Source organism: Typopeltis vanoorti, chromosome 1 (genome assembly GCF_054136105.1).
Source record: "Typopeltis vanoorti isolate ZY-2024b chromosome 1, IOZ_Tvanoo_1.0, whole genome shotgun sequence".
In the NCBI taxonomy this organism is placed as follows: Eukaryota; Metazoa; Arthropoda; class Arachnida; order Uropygi; family Thelyphonidae; genus Typopeltis; species Typopeltis vanoorti.
The window spans coordinates 95,844,241-95,856,436 of NC_143549.1; the positions used below are offsets into that span (position 1 = coordinate 95,844,241).

Genomic DNA, 12,196 nt, shown 5'->3' on the forward strand with positions numbered 1-12,196 from the left:
ACAGTGATCTCTGCTACTCTTCAGCAAGTAAAATAACATATAAATAATATATCCTCTTAACTTCAATACAACGAAAACTCATTGGTGTCTTGTTCCCCTGAAAAATGAAAAAATCTCATCTCTTTTTTCCATACATTTTCCTTATTTATGATAATAAATAATAACTTCAAGAACTTCACAAAATGTCAGATAACCCTTCTCAACTAGCATTTCCCTGTAGCTTTTTTTTCTATAAACATGTCACTTCTATATTAGCCTGTTTCCTGAAAGTCTTTAATTCATCTCTTAAAGTAAATTTTATTCCAAACAACCGCTCAACACCAACTCTGCTTTGCTCTAAAATATTATTTCTGTGTTTATGATGAATGACACGTCTCAAACCTCTTTAAAAATCCTTGATTCTTTTAGAAGCGAGTATTTCAGCTGATCAGTCACCATTCCCCGTACCTTACCTACTAACCACTCAGTTCTACGATAAAGAGAATCTGTTTTTTTTGCCTTATGCTTTTCTATAAATACTTCCATGGACGATAAGGAATCCTATAAGTTGTTCAATGGGCGGTGTTCAAATCGACCGACATTTGCAATCAATTTTCGTCCAATTTAAGATCGATTTCAGTAATTTTAATATTTATAACCTCAGATATAAACAAATAAATAAACTTAAATTAATGATCGATCCATTTGGATCTCTAAACTCAACTATTGTTCTTATTGAAGAGTTCAAAATAATTGTTTAAACATGGGACCTGGATTTTAAGCATACTGAAATTATTCGGGATTATTCTTTTAATTGTTCATAGTTGATTATTCTATAAGTGCACATTTCTACATTTGTAGAATTGTGGTATTCTAATCAGTTTTTTTTTTCTCTCCTTCATTACAGATTTATATTATTCTTCAAAAATTGCTTCATAATGAAGTGTCATATGATAAGAAATTAATTAAGAAATTAAGGAATGGTAATCAATACCTGGAAAAATTTTTGAGAGAAAACTCTCAAAGAGATGAGCTTCTTTAAATTTTATACATTTGTGTAAGATGCTAACCGATTATGCTCTAACCTTATCTCGTGACAAACTCACCCAGCAAAACGTACAGACGGCCCAAGAGAGTAGTCGTATTTCTTCTTGTAATAAAATATACGATTTTCCTTCTGAAAATTTTTTCACTCAGGTATACTGGAATAGTTTGTACTTATATTATTTGAGTAGTGATCGTGTTAAATTTGTGATCCTTGTAAACTTCTTGAAAGAATTTACTTGATCACAATTTAACAAGTAGAAACGTTAATTATTTATTTCATATAAATGAAATAAATATATTGAAAAGAATAACTGTTAACTAGTATAAGAACATTGATTGTATAATATTATAAAAAATCAGATAATTAATTTACAGCATTTAGTTATAAGAAATTTGCATACCCGCGCGGTTAGCCTAGTGGCTTTGCGCTTCGCAACCATATGCCTGGGGAAGGAGTGTCCCAGGTTCGATTCCCGTTGTAGACGTGGGGAATTTGCGGATCTTCCTCAGGCATAGCCAAGTTAGCCGGTCTTGGGCGCGGTCAGTAGGGTTTTTTCCGCCAGTTTATCTGGCGTTTTTCATCCCGCAAACAGGCAAACCGGCCCCATGAACATACGCCTCTACAGTCAAAAATATATCCCCCCCCCCAGCGGCAGACCAGGCGACGGGTCGGTTGGGAGTAGTACTAACAAGAAGTCGCATCTAAAGTAACACGCGGACCCTGCATGGGAAGCGGGAAATAACGCGTAGTAGAAGAAGTTATAAGAAATTTGCATGTAAAAGGCTTGCTTGTTATACACTTGAAACAAGAAATTGTAAGTTATGCTAATTCTTAGAAAAATTGGGTGAGCTGTGAATTTGATAAAGCTGACTCTTAAGATTACCTAGAACCGAAGTAATTTCCAAGGTCACCGGTTCCCGATTTAGACACTGCCCCGGGTCAGTCTCGTGCACACGGCCCACCAAAGATGGAAAGTTTAGCAGGGAGACGCAACCCTAACAGGTTACGATAAACGTATCCTAATGTCGGGGGGGAGGGTTTTAGTTGTACGAGGTGCCGGTAGGGTCATAATATAAAAGGGTTAGGGACTCCCCCCCCCCACGAGGTCTTTTGCCAGTTTTCGTTTGGAGGGTACCTTATGAGTTTCCTGAGTGACGGTCAGGAGTCCCCCACGACATGAAACATTAGTAAGTGGGATTTTAGGTCCCTTTTCCCTACCATCGAGAATAAAGGACGCCACATGGTCGGGAAGAAAGGTATTTATTGTATACTAAGCCAACCCTGGTCTAAAGCAAGGAGATTATCAATAGAAATTGTGGATATCCTCATGGCGAATCTGATGACTGCAGAACAGTAGATAGATCGTGTTTCCTTAGAAGAAGTCTGATATGGTGAAACCGAGGTGGCCCTTATGATCCTCAGGATAAGATATATAAAAGAAAGTAAAGTATAAGGGAAATATATATTTAAACAAGAATGGGACACAACAATCGTGAACACAGATTCATGATCTCCAAATATTCGTTAAATTTGCCTAATCTTATCGCGTAAATGTCAGCTTATCCAGTTAACGAACTGTGGAAATCGCTGAAATGTACATAGAGTTCTTCAGACTGCGAATACTGAAACTGATCTGTCACAGTCGCTCCGAATCTTACTTTATTATGCGCAACAAATTTAGTAGATGCTTTCAGCATCTTTAATAAAGAAGAAAAACGCGTGTATGTTGTTTCGAAAGAAGAGTACTTATACTTGCTTGCTATTTAAGTAACCTCGAAATACGTGTTTGTATTTCGAGGTTACTATTCCTGTTGTGTACTAAGTACCCATTTGGTTCAATTTGTTTGGGTTTTTTTCAGATAATGTCTTCCCCATATAAGATTGTCGACTCTGATCCATTGGAGGATCAAGAAGATATCACAAGCTGCAATTTGAAAGACTTTGAGAGATCTACTCCGATCGTTTCAATCACACGACATCCTAATGTTCCAGATAATGTGGAACAAGAAGAAGAGGATTGTGGTATGAAGTTTACAAATACATGTGGAAAGAAGGGCATTTCTAATCCCGCTTTTATTGCTGATGACGAAGGTAAGGCAAACCGTGGTTATTGTTTTTTTTAACAAAATTCAATTCCAAAACAAAGATGTGTTATCAGTTCAATAGAGAAATATTTTTAGTATTTTGTTGACTTTAATAACAGCGTAGGTGTTATCTTCCAGAAGAGTAAAAATTGATTAATATTACTATAAAATTAATATTTTAATCATGAATTTATAATATGATATAAATTTATTAAAGAATGTAGTTCTAACAATAGAAAATTAAATGAAATGTCAGATAATGTCTCATTGCTTATAAGAAAATAATAATATCATGAGACCAGCTAAACATTACCCATAAATTTTCTATACAACATTAATCAGACTACGCTGGCCGACGCCAGAAGCATGTAAGTCAGGAATCATATATTTCGCTGTTGAGTTCGTGAACAAAAATCCATCCATGAACAGACTAATTATGGACGATAATCTTTTGGTCCAGTTACCTCTAGATTTAAATATTATTTCTCTCCTAGTTTCATAATTATCTTTCCAGTGTAGTATTTTCGCTTCTAATTCTGATAAGATGCGTCCTTGAACTTTATTCATATTGATTATTATGAATAGCTTAAAATTTTATATTTTGATATCCTTGATTTAGAGCTACTGAGCAGATAGCCTTAACCAGCAAAGATCTTCTAAACTCAATAGAGGAATTTAAATCTATACTGCAAGGTATATAACTGTTCTTCAACCTTGAAAAATGGAACGATCTCCAAAGACCATTAGAACTCACTCTCCACATGAATGTATCTGGTCAAATGACGTACAAATGTACTTGGGAATTCACCTAGAGAGTGCTAATCGTCAATAAAATACCCTCAAAGTAAGAATCTACCCTGAGAACTTTCTTTTTAAAAATTCTTTTCTTTTTTTTATTATTCCAGACTGTTTTGAAAATAAAATTTTGCAAATACTGTGCATCATCTGATATGCAGTATTACAATGCTGTACCAAAGGAAATAAATCTTTACTGTAAAAGAAATAAAGAGAAAAAGATCAATAAGAAAAAACTAAATCTCTCCAACTATACATTATACTACAAAAATTATACAGTCATCTAACATATCTTACAATGTTTTTTGCGAATACTGCGCATCGATGACAAACCACGAGGTGCAGAATATTACATAGGCATGCTAAATGACCCTGAACACTGTTGGAAATGAGCACGGTTTGGAAATAATAACCTCCAGCAAGCTGTTTCTATAAACTGTTATATCAATTGCCAGTAGGTAATTCTAGCTCAATTAGAGATGATGTCATAAAAATATAGAAACGTAACGGTGAAAAGAAAGTAAAGAAATAGCTTGGCTACTTACATAATCAACTAATGGAAAGTTGATAGTAGAGTGCTGAAAAGAATACGCGTTTTCTTTCCGTCATTCATTAATATATTGAGGGAATTTTTCTTTTCCGTCATTCAATAATAGACTGTTCCATGCGGTTAGCCTAATGGCTATGCGCTTTGCAACCATATCCTGGGGAAGACGTGTCCTGGGTTCGATTCCCGTCGCCGATGTAAGGAGCGTAAGGATCTGCCATAGCCAAGTTAGCCGGTTTGGGAGTGGACAGCAGGTTTTTTTTTTCAGTTTATCTGGGGTTTTTCATCCCGCAAGCAGGCAAACCGGCCCCGTGAACACACGGATCTACAGCCATAAATACTTAACCCTCATAAGGGGGCTCAACTCGCCCCAATATGGACGGGGGAGAAAAGGGAGGAAACTCCATATGAATAAATAAATTAATAGATTTCCCCAAAATGGAATCCATGGGTTTATAGATTTGTACTGGAATATAATATATGCATTCAGAACGTCAATTTCAGTAAAAGACTTGTACGTACAGCTCAAACATCAACCATCTTCTCAAACAATACTCGGCATTGATTTTTCTTAACTGGAGAGTACAATGCCGAAAACTGTGATATTTGTATAGTGTGACGAATCCGGCATCTTCAAATTTCTCTGTCTTCGAAACTTAATCTTTAGCAGGAAGATCAGTATATAATAACCTACAATTAATCAAAGAGCTCATTAAAATGAAAGGCTGATTACCATTAATCAACGTTGATCTAAAAAAAAAAGCTTTAGATTGAATAGGTATGAATGCCTTTTCGAAGTCACGGATATAGACTACTCCTTATTCAAATAATCTACCTAATATGCAGGGAAGTACTTTTCTAGTAAAAATAATCAACCAGCTTACTAACACGTTATCTTATATTGTATGGATAAAGCAAGTGTCAACCGGACAACTGTATACACTAGCATTAAGCCATTTTCTAATATAAATACACAAAAACAGCATGCTCTCCAAGAAACTCTAAACGAGTAAAGTAAATGAAAACGAGCCACACGGCAAAATAGCTATGTGCACTAGAATCTTGTCAAATGAAATTGCCAAATGTCAACATCTAAAATAAATCCACCGGTTTATGTTTATGCTCAGGCAAACAGAAAACCAGAACTCATTCTTCACTTGAATGGATCTGGTCAAATGACATACAAATGTACTTGGGAATTCACCTCAAGAGTGCTAATCGTCAATAAAATACCCTCAAAGTAACATCCTACCCTGAGTAACGAAACTTGACTCTTCAACACTTTATAAGCAAAAAAGGGCGCCAAAAAATAGACTCCATTAAAATATAATCCGTTCTCTCACAATCACTTAAGATAAAACAGGTATTTATAGGGTATGTATAGCGACGCTTAAACAAACACACTCTGAAATATAAATAGTCTCCCTTGAAAATAAAATTAGTTATCTATACAAACTCCAGTTAGAAGCAAAATAGTTATTAATAATAAAATAATAGAACAGATAAATACTTTCAGTTATCTTGAATGTGAAATATCATATTAAGGAGAAAAAGACATAAAATTAAAAACTTCAAAATGTTTATAGATTACAGGCCTAATTAATAGAACATTCAATCCAAATATAGTACAAAAAGAAACACGCTTGAAAATATACAATACGTTAGCAGTGCCCACATTAATATGTGACAATGAAATTTGGGCAATAAACAAACAAGATAAACAAAGAACAAAAACAAAATGAAATAAGATATATGAGAACAACTGCAAAATAACATTATTAGATCAACAAAGGAACGAAGACATTTTAAAAGAACTAAAAACAAAATCAATAGAAAAAAAAACAAACAATTATAAACAAAAACATATTGAACATGTAAACCGAATGGCCAACACACGACATCCTAAACAAATACTAAAATATAAGTGAATTGGAAAGAGAAGGCAGGGTAGACTTCAAAAATGGATATTGGATGGATAATGAGACCGGAACAGACCAATATGGGCTATACCCGTAATTAGTGTTATGATGATGATGATGATCTATAAGATATGTATTCTGACTGAGAAAATTCAAATCGGTGCCAGATTATAAATATTTTTAAACATCCATATATCTGACGTCGCCTGAAAAACAGAATATCACAGTGAAAATTGCATACTGTACCAGTAATCACACACACACACACACACACACACACACACACACACACACACACACACACACACACACACACACACACACACACACACACACACACACACACACACACACACACACACACACACACACACACACACAAATTTGTTGTTCTTCATTGGTGTCATCTAGAGCTCTTTCCAAGCAAGACCCCGAAGTTTGCGTAAGAAGCTGCACACGTCACCTGTCCACAAATATCACCATCATAAAGATGACAGTCTACCCCATTTCATTACAGAGAGTGGGAGAAACTGAAATGGTACCTTTCACTGAATTGAAGAAAATGACATGAACGAAATTTCTTAAGTTACTGAGAAACCACAAAGGAACTTCCAGAACTGTAGCGTTCTCATTTATAAAATGATAGAATTGCGCATTATTTCTCTCCTTTATATTTTATAATCCTTCTTTTAATGTGTAATTTGCAAATCATAAATAGTTTTGTTTTAGCTATTAAAAAAATATATTTTACAAGTTTAATTTTGGGAAAAAATCTATCTAGAGAAAAACAAAAAGAAAAAAAAAGAAACGAAGTAATGTGTGTGTGTGTGTGTGTGTGTGTGTGTGTGTGTGTGTGTGTGTGTGTGTGTGTGTGTGTGTGTGTGTGTGTGTGTGTGTGTGTGTGTGTGTGTGTGTGTGTGTGTGTGTGTGTGTGTGTGTGTGTGTGTGTGTGTTCGCTGAAAATAGCTTGCACATTTTAGTAGTTATCCTTGAAATTGTTGATGGCTTAGAAGAAAAATATTAACTGTGACTGACCTTCACGACAGAATATAACCTTATTTCACAATACGACCGATATTTGGCAATTTATTAACAATTGGAGAAAACTGTGTCAAGCCACCATACTGTATTTATTAGTGTTTTCCAAAAATATTGCATCTGTCAGTATAATTGCGGTTTCCGCTTATTTTCGACTATTTACAGTTGGGTCTCTCTTTGGTAAAGCTACCCTGTAAATGTTCTTTCACTGCAAGCCACTCATGTTACGCAGTACTGCGAAGTCGAGTGGGTGCTCTTCTCTATGTGTGTGTTTGCTTTTCGCAATGCAGTGAAACGCTATGTACCCTTGCTCCCGGAGAAGATCGATGTTTGTCGATTGCGATACTACGCCGGAGGAGTTAGACTCACTGAGGCCTGTGATACAGCCGTTCTCAGACATGTGTTATGTAGGATCCAGAAAAATATCCCTTTTTGCCCGTCTCCAGGGATTCCGATTGAGATTACTAAAATATATCGGTAAGTTAGAAAATAGATAAACAGTATTAAGAGAAATGCGCTGGTTTCCTGCAAAGATTGCCAGAATTATACACTGACATATGGTGTATCTTCTAAGGCACTGAATGGAAAGTAGACGGAAGTGTAAGGAATGCTTCCTTTGCGAGGTCACCTTGATTTATTTTGTATTCACTACATTGGTATTTATTTATATTATTATAATCTTCATGATTGTTTATACTTAGTACTGATTACGGATATTGCAGTGTTTATTTAAGGAGTTAGTTTTAAGACTTACGATTGATTTTAAATTTATGAAACAATCATTTTCATTTATACGGTTATATATTATTATTATTATTATTATTATTATTATTATTATTATTATTATTATTATTATTATTATTATACGAATAGAAAAAGATAAGTTTTTTTAATTCTTTCAATAAATCCGTCATTTATTTGTTCTAGTTTTAAAAATCGTTTCGAAAACTTGCTTTTAGAAACCATATCTATAATGTTTTCAGGTCTCCCCCAGGAGCCGGTACCACCATCTCTTACTCTGAGTAACAAGCAAGAGCGTCAAACTCTGATCAAAGATACACCTAAAGACGAGGCTCATCACCCAATGATATCAACAGTACGGAACGAGATGACATCATTGAATAATAATAACCACGTGAACGTCAACCGTCAAGAGTCACAATCCATGTCTTTGTCCGCAAGTGACACTGGCTCATGGTAAGCATATTCGCTAAACTTATAAATATATCACTATTTCGTACTTTGTAAGTAACAAATGATATTTTTGTGGTTTTATAACTACATCAGTAATTATAAACTTGACACTTGTTTAAAGTGGCTTGTCTAACTGTGAATAGGCTTTTTTGTCTGACTGTAAATTAATTGGTCATAAGCCAATCGGTTGACTTAGAATCTGATTCGATGCAACTAAGATAGTGAGATGTCTGTCTAATCTTAAACTCGTTGCTCTAGTCGGAATTTTTACAGCAACTTAGTTACCTCGGTCTAGCATATACTTGTTTGGGAAAAACGTAAAGATAAATTCCTGTCGTCTGTTCAATCCTGGGTTAAATTTATGTATTTTCTCACATCATCTCTGCAAAAATATCCAACAATAACAAAAAATAAACGTACCAGAAGGAGATGTTTGGAATAGCCTTCTCTCGTTATCCTAATAACTTCGGGGTTTTTTATCATCAAATAAACAATATTTTAAATATCCGCCATTTGCTGTACTCCTGGAAGTATAATTTCTCGTTTTTTATGACAAAATAAGTCAATCTTAGTCAGAATTTGAATTTTATATTGGATTATTTCATGTTAATTTAGAAGTTGAAATTCTTAGTTATTCGTAGGCTGTTAATGCTGTCTCTCTCTCTCTCTCTTTCTCTCTCTCTCTCTCTCTCTCTCTCTCTCTCTCTCTCTCTCTCAGAATTACGATTTGAATTCCTAATCCGTTATTAAAATTTAGGTTGGATTCCGAAAGAAGTTCCTTCATTACTCAAAGGATTCAGTCTTTGGTGCGCGCTTTCAGCAACAGAGCTCAGAGGATTAAAGAAAAAATAACACAGCCGCCAACCCCGTCTCCAAGTAAACATGTTTATCGATTGTCTCAAATCATTTTCTTTGCTGATTTATTACATTTTCTTCGTTCTTTATTTGTCATTAATTTGAAAGGTTATTTCAGTATGAATTTGTTAGTCAGCAATCATTTGCTTTAGATTTACTTTTCTCATTAGCTCCCCCACCTCAGCGTAAAAAGGAAGGAAATGGTGATGGACGTCCCCGCTTGGAATCACTAATTCAAAATGAAGCTGATTTTAATGCAAATGACGCTTGGCTGGATGAACAAGTAGATTTATGTTTCTGCCGTGTAAGGAGGCGTTATATTTTCTCTTTCCCAGAAGTTCTGGATCCTCAAAGTACGTGTTAAATTTTCACGTGTTTAAAAATGCAGTTTGATTATGAAATATCACAACTTAAAAGCTTATTTTATTTATCTAACAAAATGAACTAAGCTTGCCATATAAAAAATGTAATAACTGATCACTCAAAATTCACTTTTCATGTTGCAGGTAAACTCTATATATCATGGTTGTTTTTTGTGACTATCTGTTATCTCTATAACGCCTGGGTCATCCTTCTTCGAGCAGTATTTCCTTGTCAAACACCCGAGAATTTGCCCATATTTTTGGCTTTCGATTATCTTTCCGATTTCGTCTACCTAGTGGACATTGTTCTTTTCAAAGTCCGACTACAATATCTCCATGATGGCTTCTGGGTGGTAAGTTTTCGCTAAATATAATTTAATTGTACAGTATAATCATATTATGATATCATGAGCATTGGTAATGCATCTGATGTCTAGAAATTTAATTAGACAAAAGAGATACAGTATGTCTATTATTCTTTTATTTGCATGAATGTTTTTTCTTTGTATTATGTTGCGTTTTCGTGCTTTTATTTTCTTTGCATGAAAATATTTTTATTGGCAAAACAATTCGAAATATAATTCATAATTTTCCTCTGAAAGGATAGAAATTCAGCTAAAGTGGAAGTTTATGTTCATTTCTATTCACATTTTGAAATTAGCCTAAATGACATTATTATGCCAAAGAGATTTCTGAAGTAGTTCCGTAGCGATAATGAATAGTGTCGGCTTTAATATTATTTTTAAGATAAATAAATATTATTAATTTTAGTATATTATTATTTTATTATTTTTTTTTATATATAAAACATTAAATACGGATATAGATTTACGATCTGTTCCGGTCTCATGTTTAGTCTAATAACCTCTTTTTAGACCTACATAACCTTCTCTTCCCAATTGGTTTATATTTTATCATCATCATCATCATCATTATCAAATTCCTGCCATGTACCCTCAAGGGGTATACAGGATATGATAGTACTACATGAAAAAAATTACATCATTATTAATTTCCTATCTACAATTTTCCTCCAAATCAGTCTGTTAATTGTCAACACTCCAATATTATCAGATTTTATATTTCTATCGTCTAAAGCACTTTGTACCGTATCAATCCACCTATATCTTGGTCTTCCTCTCGGTCGTTTTCCTGCCAACCTGGCAGAGAACACTTGTTTTGCTAATCTTTCCTCGGCCATTCTGTTTAAGTGACCATACCACCTGAGATTGGCTCTGCTAACGCATTCCTGGATGCTGACAATGTCAAGTGCTTTCCTAATATCCTCGTTTTTAATATAATACTGCCATTGATGCCATCTGTTCACACCTATAATCTTTCTCAGGACTCTCATATCTGTGGTCTCTAGTCTTTGGTCAAGTGTTTTACTTCTGACCCAGCTCTCAGATCCATAAGTTAAAACTGGTTTGAACACTGTCTTGTTTACAGCTAATTTAGTGTTCCGACTAATTTCTCTCTTATTCCATATGAATTTATTTAATTGACTTCCCACCATACCAGCTTTGCTGATTCTGTTGTCTATTTCTATATTTAATTTACCGTCTTCAGTAAAAATCGTGCCTAAATAGCTGAAATGTTTTACTTGTTCCACATTCACAACACAGTTGGCATTTTCAATGATTCTGCCTATTTTCATTGTCTTTGCCTTTTTATTGCTGATCTTCATACCATATCTATTACAACAGCTATTCAATTTAGTCAGAGAATCTTGCAGACTTGTAGCGGATTTATTTAGAAGTATAACATCATCCGCATAAAGCAAAGAGCTGACATTAACATCTCCAATTTTGATATCATGTTTAATACCACTTTCCTTCATGATGTGATCCATATAGATAACGAATAACAGAGGGGATAATGTACATCCTTGTCTCACACCAGATTTAACATTAAACCATCTTCCTGTACTTCCTTCAATTCTAACTGCTGACTTACAACACAAATAAAGACTAAGTATTGCTTGATATAATGTCCCATTGACACCATATAACTGCAGTGTATTGAATAGCTTCTCTCTTGGCACCTTGTCATATGCCTTTTCCAGATCGACAAAACTTAAATACAGATCTTTGTTATATTCCCATGCTTTCTCGACTATTTGTCATAAAGTGAAGATCTGATCCTGACAGCCTCTATTTGGCCTGAATCCAGCTTGTTCTTCACCAAGCTTTTCTTCCACAATTCTTCTCAACCGTTTCTCAAGTATACTTGCATAGATCTTGCCAGGAACACTCAGTAGGGAAATACCTCTGTAATTCTCACATTCAGTTTTATTTCCCTTTTTATATATGGGTACTATGAGAGCTCTATTCCAATCATCGGGAATTCGTCCCTCTGTCCAGGCTTTCTGAACT

The 12,196-nt window shown here is 34.6% G+C and overlaps 1 protein-coding gene across 1 annotated transcript in view; it reads left to right on the top strand.

Annotated features, from left to right (window-relative positions):
• The first annotated feature begins 2,889 nt into the window (after nt 1–2,889).
• CngB (Cyclic nucleotide-gated ion channel subunit B) overlaps nt 2,890–12,196 on the top strand; it is a 50,040-nt gene continuing 40,733 nt past the window's right edge. The window contains exons 1-5 of the mRNA XM_090393797.1: nt 2,890–3,118; nt 8,394–8,607; nt 9,362–9,480; nt 9,630–9,812; nt 9,966–10,174. Coding sequence (XP_090249923.1) covers nt 2,890–3,118; nt 8,394–8,607; nt 9,362–9,480; nt 9,630–9,812; nt 9,966–10,174 — 954 coding nt within the window. The remainder of the gene's footprint in view (nt 3,119–8,393; nt 8,608–9,361; nt 9,481–9,629; nt 9,813–9,965; nt 10,175–12,196) is intronic.